The sequence below is a fragment of the Meleagris gallopavo genome, chromosome 7, assembly GCF_905368555.1.
Source record: "Meleagris gallopavo chromosome 7, MGAL_WU_HG_1.1, whole genome shotgun sequence".
NCBI lineage: Eukaryota > Metazoa > Chordata > Aves > Galliformes > Phasianidae > Meleagris > Meleagris gallopavo.
The window spans coordinates 36,300,700-36,321,785 of record NC_139410.1 but is presented as its reverse complement, the minus strand read 5'-3'; the positions used below and the strand labels follow the sequence as shown (position 1 = coordinate 36,321,785).

The window sequence follows — 21,086 nt, the reverse complement described above, 5'->3', positions numbered from 1 at the left end:
CAGAAGAGTAAAGCATGTATGTGCATAAATGCATGGAGTTAAAAATGCTTTTGAACTAGGATAACAGCAATGTGAGATTTCACTGGAATCTGAGCTGTTACAGAGGATAATATATAAGTAGGGCAGGGAGTAAAATATGTTTTACCACTGTGTTGATAAGAATGAGGAATCTCTTTCCTGGACTCCGGTCCAGGAAAGAGATGATTACTGTTATTGTGTTGTTTTGACTAAATTAGTATCAAAGCAGAGAAGGAAGTAGGAGGAGCAAAGCATCAGCAATTATTAGTTGCATACAAGGGGATCATTTTTCTTTTCCTGTACGTGAAATACAGTGCTCTCAATCTATGCCCTCCCCATATTGTCCCCCCAACCTGATTTATTTGTTCATTTTCTTTCCTTTATATAATGTTCATTGTTTTTCTGGGTAAGAACAAATTACCATGATTAAACAGAAAACATCTTCAGCTCCGTGTAAACTGCACCTCTGTTGCCCTTAGACAAGGAAATACTGTTCTTAAAATCCAAGCAAGAAAAAGTCAAAATGAGCAAACATGTTTATTGTGCATTAAAAAAAAAATAAGACCAGAATGAATTTCTTCTTGTAACTAATACAAATGAGGAAATAAATGTCAAAAATATCTGATGTAATAAATCAAGTATAGGATTAGGAACACAGTCCTGGCTTCTACTATTTTTTTTTGTGTGTGTGTGCAAAGTATATTTCACCTGTGGAAAAACACAGGTTTTCTTTTCATAGAATCACTACAGAATCATAGATGGCCAGGGTTGAAAAGAATCTCAAAAATCCTCTTCCAACCCCCTGCTGTGTGCAGGTCGCCAACCAGCAGCCCAGGCTGCCCAGAGCCACATCCAGCCTGGCCTTGACTGCCTGCAGGGATGGGGCATCCACAGCCTCCTTGGGCAACCTGTTCCATTGCCTCACCATCCAATTTCTCAATTTTCTTCTTCTTTACAATACGGCTGTGTTAAATAAAGGTAATATCATTCAAGTAGGCACAATTATTGAATTCAAAGTAAGAAATACACACATGAATTCAAAGGCCTAGCTAGAATTTTCTTTTGATGACTGCTTTGCGCTACAATGCAAGCCATACCTTATGTCCATTTTATATGAGCTTAAGATAAATAAACTTAAGGATAATTTTAATATGTTAGCGGTTTTTTTTTTTCCTTTTTTTTTTTTTAAACCAAGGATGGTGTGCCATCAGTCAGTAGAAATGGGAAGTTAAACAATGAAGAGACATTTTCCCCTTAGTGTAAAGGGGCTCTCAAAGATTCTTATCAAGGAGACTCACATGGACATGAGACAACATACATTCACGCATTTCCCTTGGGAACCCAAGGATTAGAAGGACAAGAAGACTTGTGCTGGACACACTCCCTGATTTCAGAGTAAAGGTGCTCCTTAACTTCATGGGATACAGGAGAATTGAGTCATTTTCATTGCCTCTCACTGAATTTGTCACTAATGTGATAATAGGCGCTACTGTTGTTTCATAGAGTGTGATAAAAGACTCCCAGTGTTTGGTGAGAAAACACCAAGCAAACTCCCAGCCTGGAGCTATACATCAGAAACAGCTGGTGACACCCATTTCCAGTCTTAAAATTTTTTTTGACAATTGATGATTTTATTAAAAAGGTACAAAGTGGTGCTAAAAGGTTTCTTTCTCAGATGTCAATGAAAGTCAAATGAGCACATAACAGTATTTAAAGCTTCACGTCTTCTTTCAAGAGCATGCAATAGGCTTGTTACCTAAAAATAGGCTTCTGAGTGCATCTTATTTGATGAAATTCAGTGCTTCTTGTCATGGACTCAAGTGTTGTACGCAGCCCTAGTGACCAGGTCCAGCCTTTCCCTATGCACTCTCTCTTTGTATTCTGAATCACACTAGTCTGTCCTGAGTTCCATTTAAATGTTCTCATTTTTATGCATCCCAGTGTAACAGGCAGTTCATAGCATACAGATATTATAAGCCAACTTCCAGGATCTGCTATTTGCCAGTTCTCTATATGAAACCAATACAATTTGCAAGTATTTGGCAGCAGTAAAATTTTTTTCATATTAGATGAACACTTAAGTACTGCACTGTACCCTTCCTGTGCTGTGAGTTCACTAGTTGTAGTGACAGTAGAGCTCTCTGTTAGGCTGAGGAGGGGGTCTATCAATGGAACTAGATAGCTTCTTGATAGACAAGAACATGTAGCAGTAAAATAACTTCACTCTTTTCACTGTTTGAGATTATGTAGGTGTTGGAGATTTCAGTACAGCAAGATGAAAGCTTCATTTTAGAAAACAGTATAAAAGTTTCTTGTTTTTGTAGTCAGTAAGTCATTTTAAATCAACCTCTACAGTCTGAATAACTAGCATATAACCTTTATACAAGAATAAAAGTGATCAGATCTTACATTTTGAATAGTATTTTTAATACATTCACTTATCGCTTCTTAAACTTCTCATTATTTGAGCTTATGATTACTAACAGTGCTTTTGCTTCCTAAAGTTGTCAGAGGAAGACTTGACTAAAAGCTGTGAAAACAAGTCACAGCACAAAATGTCTGTCACCTTTGCACACAGCTGTTGCATAGATGGGAACTTAATCAGTGAAACAGTCATTTTAAAAACACTATTTAAATTATTATTTCTGTTAACATACAATTTGTGTTTTGTCTGTTATTTTATCTGTACTTTGCAGGAAGTCATAGGAAGAGAACGCATAGCAGGCTTGCAATTTTCAATTCTCACTAAAAATCAAATGAATGAATAAATAGACATTTAAAATAAGTTGTTCCATTTTACTCCTGAAATAGTGATATGTGGGAGAAAGCTTTTACGATATGAGTAGGTCTTACATACTGAAAAGCAGCTGGTAGGGACCAATTGAGAAGACTTTCTTGTGAATACTATGCTGAACAAAGTGTGGAAGTTAAGCTGCTGTTAAATGCAGATGAGGGTCAGAGATCACAATCTCCAGAAACCATTGTTTGCAATATTAGTGAAAGAAGAATGGAGATTAATGCTCTTAGTAGCCCTGAGATTAAAACTGATCTTGAATGGAGTAAGGCTAGTTTGCTAATGAAATTTATTTCAGAGCTCAATGTGAATTTGCAATTAACTAAACCCAAAAGCTATCTTGCTTCTTCAGATACTGAATTGAATGGGAAACAAACAAGAATTAAGTATAAGTTTGGGAACTAAGTACCACTGCAATCAAAGTCCACATGCTTCTCACTCATTACATGAGTAATAACAATCCAATGATCCAAGGGATAGAACACCTTCCCTACAAGGACAGACAGAGAGTTGGGGGCAGTTCAGCAAGGAGAAGAGAATGCTCCCATCTTCAATGTGTCCACAAAGTGTCACTCAATGGTTCTACAAACTGATCTGCACTATCAGCATTAACACAGCCCTTCCCACTTAGCAACAAGCCTGTTCAAAGGCACAAACACTTGTGTAAGGTAGTGATGTTCTGGATTGGAACAGCTTTTTACTGTTTACAGATGTAGTTTTCTGTACTTCAGCTTTTTCCACTTGCTCATACCTTTGCCCCTTCCTCACTCCTCCTTTGATGCTGTTACTCCACTAAAAAATAGTCAAAGATCATAACCTTCCCTTACATAAATTCCCATTCTCTGTGATTCTTATGTGTGTCAATTTGTATCATTTAATTGATACAAACAATATCTCTTGGCAGGGGGGTAGTATTTCATACTACTTTAACTGAAATAAAAATAAAGTCACAGTATGCATTAAGAACAAGTAGATGCTTGGAAGTTGAAAGAAAGATGTAAAATGAATGGCATTTCCCTTTTTTCTCTGGTTACCCAGTAAGTCAACTTAAGCATACAATGGAAACACAACCTTAAATTCAATTCTGCATTTAAGACATTAATATAAAGGAATTGGTGTGTAAGTAGTCTTTGACTTCAAGATAAATGAAATAGAGTATCAACAGGTTATAACAAAACAAATGGATATCTTCAAAACATTTTTGAATTAACTGCAAAAAGTTAGGGTAAACCCTTAGTTAACAGCTTTACAAGTTGAACATAGCTATTCATATTGGAACACACAAAGAACAGTAAGAAAACAAATGTAAATATTCAGAGCATGGAAAATAAGGAAACATACAGTTCAGGCTAAACAGAGGAGTTCCACATCATTCTTAAGTGACACTACCATCAAAAACACAGCCGATAGCTTGGATCTATAAAAAGAGCTAGGTGTTACATACAACCATTACAGCTTTCTGTAGTCAATCAATTCCTTATCCAGAAAAGGAAAAAAGTTAACTTCAGCACCTTTCTGGGGAAACTGCTTTGTATTTTTTAGTTTTTATTTTTTTCACATTACAGTATCAGCCAGAAAGTAAGGAATATAAGTCCTGTGATTGGATGCTATTATACAGAAAAAGAAAACAAATAATTAAACATCTAAGAAAGCAGAAAAGACCTTGTTTTTTTCACTAATAGCAATCAGACATAGCAGCAATTGGTCAGATCAATGCAAAGGCACAAGAGAGAAATGGTGTAAAGAAGGGAAGACTGCTTACCCATATTAGAAGATTCCAGGTTCACAAGGGAAAGCTCCACCAAGAAGCAACCCCCCAAGAAGTTATCCTTCCCCAGAGCCAGCACTGAAGTAACTACTAAGAGAGGCACAGCCAGGCTGCAACCCTTCCTGTCACCCAGCTGAATTGCCTTTACCTGTGCTCCCAGGGCTGACCAGACCATTTCCTCAGGTGCTCAATCAGTGGTTCAGGCCATGACTCAACAGTTCTCATACACACATCTAGCAGACTATTTTAAAAACAAAAAGCCTATTAAAACGCTAATGATTGTAAACACATTGATGAAAGCTATACAATTAATGAATATACCAACATTATGGTACAGCAGTACACAATTAACAAATATACAGATGTTAAGGTACAACAGAGAGTTTGGCTATAATATTGCTACACCAAAGCAGGAAACAGAAATGATAAGTACACTCACCTGTAACCTGGGCTTGCATTGGAAACTCTGGTGGAGCAGATCTCCAGAGAGATCCTTCACTACTGACAGTCAGCTCTTAAATGGGTCTCAGAGAGGTGCAGCCAGGCTCCACCCCTTCCTGCAGCACAGGTGAATTGCCTTCACCTGTGCTCCCATGGCAGACTCATTGCTCACCTCAGGTGATTAATCAGAGGTTCAGGCTGTGATTCAGCAGTCCCCATACGAAAGCCTTATCCAAAACCCACTATTTCCTTCCCTTTCTTAGAATTAAGAAGTGAGTCTCTCATTATCATCTCTAGCAGTAAGTACACATAAGCTGAGATCTTTTTTGAACTAGCTGCTGTACACAACAACAAGAAGAGGGTCTTAAGCACTATACCTTATACAATAAATAAATAGGAAACAGAACAATAAACAATAAGAGCATATTTCTCATTACAACAGTGTAGCAGAAATGCTTGCTCATGTTTTGAAGCAGTGATTGAGCATCTGGTGGGAAGGCAGGACCAGCTTAGAGCAGCTCAGGTGCATGCAATGTACTCGAGTGACCAGAAGGGGTGGAGCCAGGATCCACCCCTTCCCAGGACCTCAGTTAAGGCTTGGCAGTGGAGGCAAGGGTATCTTGTTAGAGGTCTCTGTACGTTTGAAGCTTTCTGAAGGTAGACAGTTTTATTTTCTCTGTTTTTGTGTTTGTTGCTGCTGCTGTATTTGGGTTTGTTTTCATTTTCTGCAGCACGGGATTGTGCTGCTCTGCCATTATTGCTATAGCTTTGATCACATGATAGTATTACTGATCAATACTATTCTAAGAAAAAGGTCATAATATGTTTAAAGGGTGGGGCTCATTCTGTATGTACAGAAAAGCAACATAAAGGTAGCTAATAAGCAAGTGGTTAAAGATTTAAGTGCGTTTCTAAGGTTCTCTTAATGGAGTTACCCCGGGAAACAAATTATGCATTCAGTGGGTGTCATTTTTTTCTCTGAGTATTTTCTGTGCTAACGTCCTGTACAGTGAAGAGAGGCAGAGCACTTCTGCAGATGATAGGCCACTTGTTTCTCAGACTACATGTAAAACTGAGGTCTTCAGCATTTGTGACTATTCTAGGTTGGTATTTGTTACCTGAAATATTGATACTCTTGTACTCTCCGTATACTGATTGGGGAAGTATGAGCATTTTCTCAATATATCAGAGTTAACACTGTTCCTCTTTATTTTAAATGGCAACATGTTTGCTGTATGTTGTCAAACAGATCCTCGCTTCTATTCCCAAAATGGATTGGTAGAGCTGGATGACAACATCTCTGTATACAGTTTCCACTGTACTTACTATATTGTGCTAATAAGATTTTGACTCTTCCGAGTGAAAGTTGTAAGTTCATGTAAAATCACTGCTGATGTCGTAGAGGTATTTGAAAGCAAATACTATGTAAAACGTGGTTAGCTTTTAATTTTTATATGAAAACAAGAATATAGCCAGAAGCAAACAAGGAGAGAGTTCTGGATGTGCAGGCTATCAACTACATAAACACCCTGGGAAATCTTAAGACCACTAGGTGGAGTTGTAAACAATGTTCTGGTGTTATTTCTTAGGTTTTATTGAAAATGCGCACTACCAAAAGTGTAGTCTTCCAGGAGGGGGAAAAAAGCAATAGTACCCTAAAAAAAAGTCTGAGAAGTTTGTCTTAGTGTATAAGTGGTGTATACATGAGAGGAAAGTCTCTATTTAAAGCATACTCCACGCTCCATGAGTCAATTGTGTAACCAAATAATGTTAGTTTTTTTTATTTTTATCACTGTAAGCAGGTCCCTCCTCGATGCATCATGACTTTTCTTCCTTGTTACAACAGTTCACTGTCACTGGTTAACAAAGTGACACCAGCTGGTGAAGTCAGAGACTTTTTGCTGCAATAAGAACTGTTACTGATGTATTCTTATTCCTCTTGTGGTGAAAACCTTTCTTGTGAGTAGCCCTTGCTCTGGAAAGCTATACATTGAAGAAATTTTATAAGTGATTTTTTTTTTTTATTGATTAACTGTATCACAGTGATATATGAAGAGGGGTAAGGCCACTAGGCAAGACAAACTATACCACCTCAATGCTACTGCTCTCAAACTGCATTTTAATACCTTTTGAGAAATTGCTGTGTTGCGAGTTATTGTTCAGCTTTGTGGTGTAGTTTGTGTTCTTTCTGGATGCAATATGAAAAGGGCAAGGTCACTTTTTATCATCACTGAGAAGGCTGAGAGTATATTCTGAGGCACGTTACCCTCTTTAATTTTTGAGTATGACCATTGTGTCTTTTGACAAATGCACTTTTTTGCTAGGAAAGTAAGGCTTGCACCCACGTAGCTGCAGGCAAGCTCCAGTTTCATTTGCTTATATGTCATCATCAATGTTAAAGGTTCCTTTTTACAGTGTAGTAGGGACTTCTGATCCAGTTACAATCGTGAAGGTTGATGTTCTTTTCTTTTTGCCTTCTGGGTTCAATTGATTGTGCATTAGTTGGCTTTGAAACCTGTCAGAGGTTTTTGAACTTCACTTCAAGATCATCAGTCTTTGCTCAGGCTATAATAAGAGTTTAGCATATTGCTGAATGAGTAACATTGTCTGAAATTTAAATAATGTAGATCCGGTAAGGGAAAAATTTGCATTTGCAGAAGAATGAATTTAATTATGGATTTCTGCTTGCCTGTGAAGTTAAAAACCTGAAAAAAATAAAAATAAAAATAAAAATTTAATGGTAACTACTTCTGTTTTCTGGGCAGACTTATAATATCCTCATGCTAACATATTGAAGTTCCTGTGATAATAATATTGACATTATTCAATTTAGAATGTGTAGTTGCAGAAGGTGTCATTTAGCCTCTGCCTTGTAACTTAATAAGATAAAGAATAAATATTTTAAGAAATACTATGTTTTCAATACCTAAGGTACATTCATGGAATTAGTTGTATCAGTCTGTATCTTCTATCTGATATCAAAATAATGAACTATGACGGGCAGATGAAGAGAGAAGGCAGGGAAGGAGAACACAGTATTTTATTTCCATGTTCACCAAACTCTGTGAGCTGCAAGTTAGAGCTTAATATTAACACAGTGCTGCTTTAAGAGAATCAGCCTGCATTTATCATTGTCAGTTCCAAAATAATAGTTAAGTATAATGTTTACTTTATGGTAAACAATCATCTAAGCAATTATCCAAAACAAATAAATGCGATTAACTTTGAATATGGTACTGAATAAGAAAATATTTACTAATGGGAAAAGGAATACGAAGAGGAAATGAGAAGGGGAAAGGAAAAGGAAAACCCTCTTGGTCAGAATAGGAGAACTGAAATATCACCGCTTCCCAGAGATCTTGTCAAAAACTATTTAGGCAATAGTTCTGGGCTTCCAAAAGTCTAGGATCATCTGAAGACTTGCACAGAATTTCAAAAGTGCCTACAGCCTAGTTAGAATGGATATTCAAAGCCTTCAGCTCACAAGTGCCTTTTTAACTGGTGTAATATCAAGTGCCTTATAAGAATCTGAGTAGCTGTTTTCTACCTAGGACAAAAATAAACAGAAAACATGATTGTTCTTGTTCTTTACTTTGACAATAACCTCAATGAAAACTCATGAGGAACTTTTGTCTTCATCAACAGCTTTTATCTACTCTGACTTGTGAAGTCATGTTTAGACTGTGTTCAAAAAGATCTTCTGGAAAGTGTCCAATGGAGGGCCACAAAGATGATGGGCCTGGAGCATCTCCCACATGAAGAAAGGCTGAGTGACCTGGGTCTGTTCATCCTGAGGAAATGGAGACTGAGATGGGATCTGATAAATGTTTATAATTATCTAAAGGAATGTGTGAGGCAAAGGGATGAGGCCAGGCACTTTTCAGTGGTACACAGCAATAAGACAAGGAGTAATGGCCTAAAACTTGTATGTCGAAGTTACTATACTAATGTGCAGGGGAACTTCATTATGGTAAGGGTGAGGGAGCTCTGGAACAGGTTGCCCAGAGAGGCTGCGGTGTCTCCTTCTGTGGCGATATTCAGAACCCAACTGGGCACCTGCCTATGCAATCTGTTGTAGGGTACCTGCTTTAGCTGAGGGATTGGACTTGATGGTCTCTTCAGGTCCCTTCCTATCCCTGCGATTCTGTGAAACACCAAGATTTTCTTGGCCTGGCTCTGTTCATTCTGAGAATTAACATCAGAAAGCCATTGCTCTCAGAAATATTCCTGTTTTTGCCTTTTTCCTTGCACACAGCTGCCTTCTGCTGCCTTTCCAGTTAAGTTCACTTTCAGCTCCTCCATTTCCCGATTATGATGTTCCTCCAGATTTGAAAAGGGAATGATTGTGTGAGACCAATTGTGTTACGTATTGGTCTAATGTAAGCATTTACCTAAATGCCAATGATTTGGTAGAGGTTTCTTGTTAAATCACAGGAGTGGATGTGCCCAGGCCTGATGGATAGACTGTAATGGTGGTATGTTTTCAAAGGGCCAACTCTGTACCTCTTTGATCTTTGCTCCAATAACAGCTCTAAATTTAGGTCTGTTTCAATTGTGAGTACTCTGTAATTCAGGAAACCAGGTGCTCAAACTGCATATTTTGGTAATGGAGACTAGTTAATGACTGTATCAGAAAGCTTAGTTTAAGAAAATACCTCTCACGTGAGAGGTAAAGATAGAAGCCTGTTCTCCTGTGAGGTGTTTGTTTTCCTTAAGCACCAAGAGCTCAGTATTTCATTCTCTTCTCCAGCACCTGCAGCAAAGACTCAGCGGACAACAGCCTTCCTTGTGTCCAGCTCCCACTGCACTACCCCAGATTGATCAGCTCCTGTGCACAAGGAGGCCAAGCTAATGTCACGTGTGCACCTTTAGTTCTGTTTGCTTCTGAACTTGTGGAGTCTGACTCTGCAGTCTTAGCATGTTTTCATACTGCAACAAAATGTGAGGCCATGAAGATCTGAGTCTTGTGTGTCCCATCTGAGCAGTGTGTTGATGGCTGCTCCTTTCCTCAACTGTCTGCTCTTCAGTCTCTGAATGAAAGTATGTATTTTCCTATTCTAAATGTTCACGGATTTTTGCACTGAGCACTTAACTTGCTGTTGCCCAACACTTTTTATGTACATAAATTGGCTGATTTGAAGCGTTGCCCTACTTAACACTTGTGTACTTTTTAAATAAAGGAACCTATGTTGGGATTATACTGTATTTAAAAACAATCTTTACTAGTGAGGAAATTGGATTGTGTAATCAGCTGTCTGTGTATGAGGTCATCTGCCAGCAGTCTTATACCAGTAAAATCCAGCTTCAAGCAGAACTATTAACAATGAATGTGAGAGCAGGGTGTTTTAAACTATGCCTGGCTAGCCCCTGTGCGTGTAGCTGGGTGGCCAGTCAGCAGTGAGTTTGGCTGGTCTGAGCCCACCCTGCCCCTCAGCCTTCTGTGTTCTACCCAGTGTGAAGTGCTGGAACCAAGTGGTGAGGCTCAGAGGTGGTGTGAGGCCTGGCACCAGGGGCAGCCAGCTGGAGGCTGCCCTCAGCTTCATCTGAGCTTGCAGTGGGGCCTGTTCTGATCAGTGCAAGGGAAGAGGCAGACAAGGAAGGAGCTGAGGCATTCTTGGCTCAAGGCTTTGCATGCATTGGAGTCAGACTGGAAACCTGAAGTGGGCCAGGGCTGTGCGTCATCCTCAGCAGCCAGAAGTCAAAACCAAGGATGTGGGCCAAAGGCCATCGGTATTGCAAAATCAGGGAAATGCTGATGAATCTAGCAGTTAACTCTACAGATCTATTTGATCTAATGATCTAAATTACTTGTTTTCTTCGTAAGTTGCTGAGTATGTCAGAAGAGGAGGTTGAATTTGGTATATTCACGCTAGCAGAATGGTGGGGGAACCATAGAGATTATTTCTATCTTTTGTATCTTATGAATGAATGTGACTACTTGTCATACAGCTGTATTAATTTATATTTGGTAAATAAGATTTTATGTTGAAATCCAAGAATGGAAGTCTTTTTTTAAATAAAAGTATTTTCTCTGTTTATTTTAAATAATAATGTTGTGAGAAGCATCAAAGGAATCCTTACTGGTAACTTCTAGAAGCTGAGATTTGCATACTTAATTAAGAACAATAATGTACTTAATTTGTGAGCCGTTTCCATTGTAGTCTATCATTTCAAATGCTCTGCCCTTTTTCCACATAAGAGAATTCTTACATATCTTCATAGAACTACCAGAATTCATTGCTTCAGCAAGTACTTTGGGCAAGGTTTTGTCACTGAGCTTTGCTGAAAGCTATCTGTAGGGCACTGTAATTAATGTGTGCAGCTTTAACATGCAGCAAAGGAAGCTGGTGTGTTTTGGGGAGAGAGAAGGGAGGTGGTAGCAGGAAGGCCAAGATTGGAAGTTTTTAGTTATCCATATATTTGTGCCAGGCTGTTACTTTATTGTCTAAGTAGCTGCTTGTTATGATTTTTTGCCAAAGGAAACTCCCCAGATCTATAATATAAAGCCTACATGGTATCTACTCAAAGGGTATTATTCTAAACTTTCACTAGTGAGGAAATGATCCTTTCTGTGCTTGCTTTCATATTAAAAAGGGCTAATTATTTGATACACAAGGCAGTGGAAGGCATCCTTGATGTTTCAATTGTTTCAGAAACATGTAAAAAATATTCAAATGCTAAATGTGTAGCTCAGTTCTCTGCAGTCCGAAAGAAGTTTGATCTGTGTTGCGCCATGTGTGGTGGTTGTGAGCCTTCTTCTAAATGAACATGAAGCATTGAGAAAGGAAACTGATGATGGAGGAAAATGTGGTCAAATTAAGAAACAATAGATATTTAAGAATTTCTGAAAATGATAGGACATCAGATAAAAAAAAATCAGGATAGTATTACATAGAAGAGATCAGAACCATTCTTCAACAATCTGTGTTCTTGTAAACTATGTTTTTATGTAACAATCAGTTTCTGGATCTTAGATGTAATTCCTTACTGACTTATGCAACTGAATTTACAACAGATCTCTTCCATAAATGTTTCGGTCTGCTGTTTGGAAGGTAGAACTTAAGAGGACTTAGAACTAGAATCACAAGCTTATGATTTCAGGTCTTATCTACCACAATCCTAATCTATAAAGAGAATGTCATTATTAGCAGTTCATAGATTTCTAGAAATTACTGATTGTGATGCAATGAAAAATAAAAGGTGTAACTTCTAAGGATGTCTAATTTATCTTTCAATCTATTTTTCTTGTCAAGAATAGTATCTGTGATATAAAGGAAAATGAAATATATTAATTGGTTGTCGGAAATCAGATCCATGTCTTCTGTATTTCTTTCACTTAATGATTTATTTGGAAAAGTCATTATCCCAATGGCTAAATAGATGAGTCAGAGCACTTTGATGTATTGGATACTTTTTTCTTAAATTACTCCACCAGATATTGTATCTGCCATATTTAATTGAATCAGTCAAGTTAATCTGCAGTGATGAAATATCAGGTTAAGTCAAATCACTTCTTGAGAAGATGTAGTTAATAGCAAATTTTGTACTGGGAGATATTAGGAATTAATTTGATCAAATTACATGTGTTTCTTAGATAAATGGTGTCTTAGCCTACTTTACAATTTTTTCCTCTTTATGGACATGTTCTTAGTAATGTAATCCAATTCATTCACCAAGTTAGCTTTCTTGCAGATATTGGTATGTTACATGTATTTCTTTATTTTATGGCTACATCATGAGGTTCTTAAAATATAAAAATGCGTTTACAATGTCCTTAGCAATGTAATTTGCAAACATAATTAGTACGCACTTAGAGAAGCTAGAAGCCTAATAATCTGAACATTAGTTTGCACCTCAAAACTAAAAGTTGTGCACAAACCAAAGGTCTTTAATAAATAAAAACTGGTTAACTTGTGTCTGTCTAAGAAATGATATAAAATTAGTCGTATTTCTATCATGGCATTGGAAGCATTGGAAAGAAATTCTACATTGTATCTTAAAATGCTAAACATTAGTGTAACTTTAAAGGTAGTCAACTAAAATGCATGTTATGAACAAAACTATTTAAACCTTCAACCTTAAGCTAACGTATCTTTAGTATCTCAAGTGAAACTTATTTTGTATGTTTGTATGTATATAACCTTTGGTGTGTGCTGTACGTCATATGTAGAATAGAATGTTCTCTGCTTTGAAATTAAGTTCATGGCCAATTAACACAGAGTGAGCTGAACTTTTGTAAGAGTTCTTAATCCCTATGACCTGGCCAGATTTCAAGTTGGCTAATTATGTAAAGTTATTTCCTGTTTAGTTTTAGTTTAATGAGAGATGCCATCACTTCCTGTCCTGAACAATTGTGTAGTTTTGATGTCTGCTATGCAATAGCTGCTGTGCTCTCCTGGAAGCATTTCTTTTCACTAGTGGCTGTAATTACTGCAGATCCACACTATATTCTGAGGTGATATTCTTTTCTGCACCCTTGTGACTAAAAAACAGGAAAAAAGGAAAACACCGCTTCTGTCAGAGAAAATGTGGCTTTGATTTCGGTTCTGAGCAAGGAGAGCTTTGGATAAAGCAAACCAAATCAAGTTATTTGGTAAGCTATTCAATGGAGTTACATCAGGGAGTGGAAATATTACACATTTAAACAGCTTAACAAAAACCAGCACACCTGATTTTTGGGAAGATAAATGGGCCGGATTTGTAAGATTATAAGACTTAAGGAAAAAGAAATGCGAAAAAAACCCACCCCAAAATGTTTTGGTTTTATGCATTTATTTTGGCAACTTTATCTTGCAAATATGTTGATAGCACAGTGTGAGCTGTCATGCTAGTAAAAGATTTTGTCAATGCCTTTGTTGCTGACATTACTATTGGTGGAGATGTGGGGTTTTTTTTGTTTTTTTTTTTTTGAGTCAAATAGAAATTTTGGGATTTAGAATTACATTCAGGTAACTTCAAATTGAAAGCACTCCAGTACTTGGAATAAAAACCACTGGGTCAGAGTATGAAGCAGAGCTCTATATTTTAACTATAAATGGAATATTAGTATAGAGGAGACATTGAAGATTGTACTTTTAAATCTACCTTTAGGAGGTTAGAAGTGTAATTGTTTAGAACGAACTGACATTTCCTGTTGTTAATGGTTAAATACATCTACAAAAACTTTATTCAGACTTGGAGCTTGCAGGTGAGAAGACATGGAGATGCTGAGCTAGCTGGATGAAGGTATGACTGAAATATGTGAGCGCTGAAAGGAATTTGGGAGGATGAGTCATACGTTCCTCTGTCTTAGAAGAGCAGAAATAGTCTTTAATAGACGAGGGCTTAATAAAATTGTGAACAATGAAAATTGTAGCTGCTTTTGTCTCCTTTGCAGGAAGATGAGTGACGTGAGTAGGATTTTTAGTAAGTGTATGCAGTAACTTAGAAGTGATTCTGTGATTTGTGTGTAATGCAGGGCTGATGACAAAGCTCATTAGGAAAGACTTTTGGGCTTTGACAGTATATATTAAGTTGCAGACTAGATCATTTGAAATTTCTTATTTTGGCCTCGTTCAGATCACCTGACCTCAACTCTACAATCTCTGCAAACATTTACAGCTGTTCTGTGGATTCATTTGCCTCAGAATCTTTGCGAGGCTTTATGAATCTGCCTACATACCTATCTTTTATAGTTGAACAGCAATTCTTAATGGAGACAACTTAAAGTGATGAACATATCAATCCAGTTGCAAATCTTCTTCAACATATATAAGCTTGTTTGTGCTTTTAAAGATTCCAGAAGCTTTTTGTGATTTTAACCTTTCGCTGCAGTACTGAGAGGCAGATCCTCCTTGACCATGCCAGGGTAACAGAATAAAACCAGAGTAAGAGTATTAAGTCAGGCATATTTGGATACATGAACCTGTATAAATAGCTTTCAGAGAGTGAGAGCATGACCTATGTGGTGCCAAAAGTATCTACAATGAGAATTTTTGTTAGAAGTTCTGAATTTAAAACTGAAGTTTTAAAACATAGTTTGTCCATCAAAGTGGAATGACTTATTAAGCTTTTAATGAAAATTGCCCTTTGCTTTTTTTAGTGGTGTGTTGAATGTTAAACATTTCTGCCCTTTATCAGAGAAATGGTAAGTCATCCTTATCTTGTAAAAACTGATATTTTTCTCTGAAGGTAATTCTCTACTGATCACGTTCGTCAAATGTCTCAACATATTTTACAACAAAAACACATGCTTTGCAAGCCCTACGGTAGGACGTTTGTTAGTGGAAGCATAATAGTACAGTTTCTAACCTCCAGTGAGTACCGCATAGTCTTCCACAGACTTCCTTTTGAGGTTTGACTTGGAACAGGATGCCTTACAGAGTCAGAATGTGCAAATTTTTATGCAGAGTTTTCCTTTGCTCACTGATCTCAGAGTGTGGCTGCACCAATATCTGCATGGTCACCAGTGGAGGCTGTAAACCTGTGATGCAAAGCTGTGAATAGGAGTGGAGAGGACCTTCTGAAACCAGGACTCTAGGAACACTTCTGGTCTATTAGCTGATCAGCTGAAATTCATCTGCAGCACCCTCTAGCAACCATTTTCTACAAGTTAACTTACTAAAAGAATACTGTTAATATAACTCCAAACTTTAGTAAGTTTTGCAATATTAAAACCAATCTATTTGTGACCAGTGGAAAAACAATAGTCTTAAAACATATTTTGGTGTAGATTGGAAAATACTCTGTAGTGACCCAAAGTCATTTCAAATTGTTTTCTGAAGGAAAAATTAATACTCAGTGCAATTAGATAAATTAATATATTTGATTTCAGCATCAAATGCATGCCAGCGGTTTCACTTTGGATTGCTGACTGAACATTGTGAAGTAGTTATGTCTTCAGGTTGTGGTTCTGTATTCAAGCAGATTCAAGTCTGTTCTGCTGAGTGTTACGGAAAACAAGGAATCTGTAACGCTATCCAAACACACACGTCTGTTTCTCACAAGGTACTGCACAGTTTGGCTTACAAACAGGAAAAAAAAAATAAAAAAAAAATAGAATGGTTATTTAGAGTAATGGCAATAAGAGTAGGTAACAGAATTTACTTTGTGTTACAGGCAGGTATGGAAAATATATATGTGAGGCAGTACACTTGATAGTTACCCCTATTATAGTGTCCAGTTATGTAAGTGACAATATTTTTGTCTTGAGCAAAACAGATATTAATTATGAGTATAGGTATATACTCATTCTTATCTCACTTTTTTTTTTCCTAAGAACATTATTAGAAAATTTTGAGGTTAGAGAGGTACTGACCCAAACATGTACAGAGCTTGGCCTCTGAGTTCATTAAATATGGGTTAATAACATATTATAAGGAAATCATTGTCCTTATTACAGTTATTAGGTAGTTAGTCAAATTATAGCTTCAAAGGAATGCGGAGCATGGAGAGCTCAGGACTAAATTATGCATTTGAACCTTAGGCCAGCTTTTATTGTTGAGACAGTTTGCTGCTAAGAGAAATTGTGTGTCATTGAAATTAAATGCCTTTCTGAAGATGGAAGGTTCCAGTTTTTAATGAAATTACCGAGTGTGGTGCAGTGAAATGATTAAAACCTGTATTCCGGGAATGTGGCAGAGGGGAAAAAAAAAAAAAAATCAATAAATGTTAGCAAGCCTTTGCTGTCTGATATGAATCCTGGGAACGAAATAAGCTGGTACAAAAATAATAATTAAAAACATATCAGCACATTAATTTATTAAGCATGAATCTCATGAGATGTCATCTTCACTAATTTTTAGCACACATCTTACTGTGTAATGCTTACTGTATAATGAGCAGCTTTCTTTTCTTGTATTTGTATTATGCAGCATTTTTGCCCTTCCCCCACAATGTTCCCGCATTGCAATCATTGTGCTTGCACTTATTATGTTACAAATGACCGAGGTAAGGCTGACGTTCTCATTGCATGCAAAAAGAGCACGGCTGCCAAGCTTTTTTTCTCCCTGCTAATGAAGCAGCTTTATGAAGTCTACCCATGTGTTAATACTAATGAAGATCCTCCACCACAATTAAAATCACAGCCACAATGGCTCAAGAGGAAACGGAAAACAATGGCATCATTCTGCTTGCACGTATTTCTTTATGCTGAGATCAGCTTTATTTAGAAATAACGTTGATTTTAAAATGTGTGTATCAACTGGGTGAAGGAAGCAAACGTTTCTGAGTTTTGTAGATGTAGTTTTAAGTAGTTCATCCTGAACTAACTCAGGTGATCACGGCGCTATGGCATAATCTTACATCTCAGCTGTTACGGTTTACAGAGAGCAGTTCTTGGCACCTGAAGTACACGTCAGCCCTGGTTGAGTTTGAGATGATGCCCCCCAAAAAAGGCAAAAAGAGGGTCCCATGTGCGCAACGACAAGGGCTGTCGCCGTGCAGCGCAGCCTCGTCCTCTTTCACAATCGCCACACTGAGGCTGAGGTTGGCTCAGGCCAGGTTTTTTTTTTTTTTTTTTTTTTTTTTTTTTTTTTTTTTAAGTGCCCGTGCCAACAGCCCGTAAACCTCAGTGCTTCCGCATCGCGGTGACTTCACTGCCTGCCTCGCTTCGCTGGTTCTGCTGGAATTTACCCTGATCTCACGAAGTACTAAAGTTGGCCCTCGCTTCCACGGGGAGCTCTGACCTGCTCGATTTCTTGAAAATGTCTTCTTGGGAATACGGGTCGCTTTCTCGCCCCGGTCAATGGCCACCGTAGCAAAGCACCTTTGTCGCTATTTTCTTTTCTTTTCCTACCCGAGCTTACCTGCACTGGAGCAGCGACCCACGGGCCGCGGCCGTTCCTCCCGGCCGAGATCCATCCCGGGAACGCGACCGTTGCGGCCGTGCCCCGTCGCCGCGGGCGGGAGGTGCGCACGGCGTCAACTTTTCCCGCAGGCACAAAATGACGGCGCGCAGCGGGGTCGGTCGGCAGCCCTGAAGCCGCGGCTCGCGGCGTCCCGGGGTCGGAGCGAGGGGAGCGGCTCTCCCCTTTTGCCGGCGCGGCAGCGACAACTTTGATTGCGGCGGAGCGGGGCCGTGTCGCTGACGTCACTCTGGGCCGGCGGAGCCGCACCAACCGCGCGCAGGGAGCGGCCTCGCCCGGAGCGGCGGCACTGCGCGCCCCCGCGCGCGCCCCCGCCCCTTCCCGGGGCTGCGCGAGGCTCCCGGGAGCGTCGGGCAGGGGCCGCCTTCCGGCACGCGCAGCGGCGCCCGGGCAGCGGCAGAGCTCCGCCGGCCGCGAGGTGAGTGCGGGCCACGGGTGGGGGACGCCGCGCTCGGGGGCGGCTGAGGCGGGGGGAGCTCCGGGGCGCCGAGCCTGGCACGGGGCCGCCCGGCGCCGAGTCCGGCCTCTGTCCGCGGCCGCCGCTCCGCCCGCCGGTGCGGGCCGAGAGTCCCTTTGTTGTGCGGAGCCGGCGGTCGGGGCGCAGCGCGGCGCCTCAGGACGGGGCGGCCGCGGTCCCGCGCGACTTTAAACTTTACCGGCGGCCTCGAGCCCCGTCCCTGGGCCGGGCCGGCCCGCTCGCGGCTCCGCCGGCGGTCTCCCGTGCCGGCGGCCCCTCGGCGCGGCGCTGCGCCCCGCTCCGCCCGCTTCGCATCCCGGCCCTCGCCCCGCTCTCCCCAGCCGGTCCGGCTGTCAGCTCGGGGCGGCCCGAGCCCGGCGGGGCGCAGAGCGGAGCGGCCGCTGAGGGAGGGCTGCGGGAGAGGCGACGCCGCTCGGTCGAACGGGGCCTCCGCGGAGCTCCGCGCTGCCGCCGCGGGTGCGCGGCCGTTGGTCCGCCGGCGCGGCGCCTCGGGGGTGGCGAGGTGCGGGGCGCGGGGCGGGCGGGGAGCGGCGGCGCGCGGAACCTCCGCCGTCGTCTTTTGTGCGCGCTCTGCTCCTGGCGAAGGGCGCCGGGCGGCCGCGGCCCCGGCCGGGCGCTTGAAATTTATCCCTTTGTGTATGTTACGATCTCCTCCATTTTTCCTGCCCTTCAAACAACGAGCCTTTCGCCATCTTGGGCAAATTGGTATTCCCGAGTCTCTCCGTCTTTTGTAGGGAGAATGAGTGGAAATCCGGAAAGTCTTTTTGGATCCGACTCAAAGTTTAGGAAATGTTACGGGGATGGGCGGTGACGTCATGTTAAGTTTAAGGGGATTTTTTCCGAGAGCGTGCGCTCCGAGGAACGGCGACCCGTGGCGCTGGGAGCGGGCGGCGCGGTCCTGGCTGCGCTGTGGGGGAGCGGCGGGAGCGGGGTCCGCTGTGTGAGACCAGCAGCGAAATACTCGCGCTTTTGCATTGTTCTCCCGTGCCCTCACCCCCACCCTTTTTACCCGAAGTTGTTTCGTTAAATAAAGAAGCCTTCGGAGGTGCGTGTTATTGGCGTGTACAGAAAGCAGTTATTTGGGGTGAGGTATACGTGGAAAACTTGGCCCAGAACCTTCCCCTGAGGAGTAAACAGTTTCTATTTCGGATGAAGCACATGGGAGTAATGGAAACACACAGCTGTCCCGCTTTTATCTGGCACGTTTTTGGGGCATATTTGGAAGCAGTGCTTTAAGCGTATTGTTAAAAGGTTCCTCTCGGAAAGTCTCTCTGTTCCTCCTCTCCTCCCCCCTTTCCAGTGTTGCCGATGCTATCTAATGGTGGTGCTGTGTACTCACTGTGCTGAATTCATTTACTCAAAAAAATCTCTGTCAGCTGCTGTGAGAAGGGAAACAACAAAAGGCACTGTTCTTTTAATTTACTTCTCAATTACCCTTTTTCTTTAAGATCTCTTGGAAGTTTCTGTTGTCGCATGGTAAGACTTACTACAACACTGGGCAGTTGGTAGGGAATACCTATTTTAGGTAAAGTTCTGTTGTTCCATTCTTTTTCCTACAGTCACCTTACTTGCTGCATATTTACAGTCGCACTAATGAGAAGATGAAGCTGTCTGTATTTAGTTTCCTTCCTTCCTTTGTCCTCAAGGTTGAGAAAAATGCTGATAGCCTTTAACATAAAAAGTAATAGAAATGCCTGTTAGTACATTGAGACTTTTTCTGACGAAGTTGATAGTGAATTATATAGTGTAAAGTATCCTAAGGGCCGTGTTGGAGAAGTGTCAGATTGCCTGGCTGTGCGTAGGGCTTTTTAAGTGCATTGGAAAGCATGACGGAATTGGCTGTTTGGCAGCGACGTGCACCTGAGGTAGATGAAATGTTTAAGTAGTTAAGAGCACATCGAACAGATGGTTCTAAATTATACATGCAGCTGAGGTCTTAGAAGATTTGGTAGATTACAAATGGTGAGCAACAGAGGATCAGCAGTTTCAGACAATGATAGTTACTGTATTTGAGGTCTCGTACCTGTAGTAAACTATGTGTGCATTTTTATTGAAGTGCTGCAAAAGAAATAGACTGCATTGAAGAATCAGGCAGTGCACCTTTCTCAGGAGTGGCTCAAAGTCAGTTCTGACTGGCACAAAATAGTTTTGTGACTGATGTGTACCTGTAATAAACTGGAATTACTCCATTGGTATTCATCATCCTTTTTCTTTTTTTTTTTTTTTTAAACTAAATACCGCTGTACTCATTTCCTTACAGTTTTGTATTGCCAGAAAAAAAAACAAGTGCTTTTAAGACTCATTCTTGTAGATCATTGTAAATCAATGTATTGAAAATATGTTGTAAAATTATTTGAACAGAGTTAGGGGAAGGATAATGTGAACTTCTTAAATTTTGGGAGAAAGGTGTTAGTGAAAATAAGCAAAGAGTATCTCTTTAGAGGATAAATTAGCACTATTTTTATGTTGTGCAAGAAATTAGCCGCGGTTAGGCATTGCAGTAAGATTATTTGCTGCTTTTACCGACCTTGTGGTAAGGAGAAATTGCCACAAGACTGGCATGTGTCTCAGAAACACAGAAAATTTGAATAAGGAAGTAATGGAAGTCTTTCTTTTTGGGTCCTGTTGCCTGTTCCTTTGTTTGCATGTTTATTATAGAACTGCAGTGTGAAGGAGCAGATGTTTCGGAAAACATCCTGATGTGTTGCTTTTTCTTATGGGAGTGCATAACTGTTCCTTCTG

General features: G+C 40.4%; 2 protein-coding genes across 10 annotated transcripts in view; one reads left to right on the top strand and one right to left on the bottom strand.

The window, feature by feature from the left end:
* Nucleotides 1-1,177: 1,177 nt before the first annotated feature.
* Nucleotides 1,178-20,991, bottom strand: LOC146544031 (uncharacterized). Its single transcript, XM_085228734.1, has 5 exons — nt 20,872-20,991; nt 19,913-20,011; nt 17,807-19,104; nt 15,312-15,496; nt 1,178-7,726 (listed from the first exon to the last, which is right to left on the bottom strand). Exons 1-3 carry the CDS (start codon nt 20,989-20,991, stop codon nt 18,091-18,093), a joined length of 1,233 nt encoding a protein of 410 aa, XP_085084860.1. The 3' UTR covers nt 1,178-7,726; nt 15,312-15,496; nt 17,807-18,090.
* BAZ2B (bromodomain adjacent to zinc finger domain 2B) overlaps nt 18,150-21,086 on the top strand; it is a 100,182-nt gene continuing 97,245 nt past the window's right edge. For all 9 annotated transcript variants that reach the window (XM_085228077.1, XM_085228075.1, XM_085228073.1 and 6 more), the window contains exon 1: nt 18,150-18,284. The gene's annotated coding sequence lies outside the window, so the exon portion shown is untranslated. The remainder of the gene's footprint in view (nt 18,285-21,086) is intronic.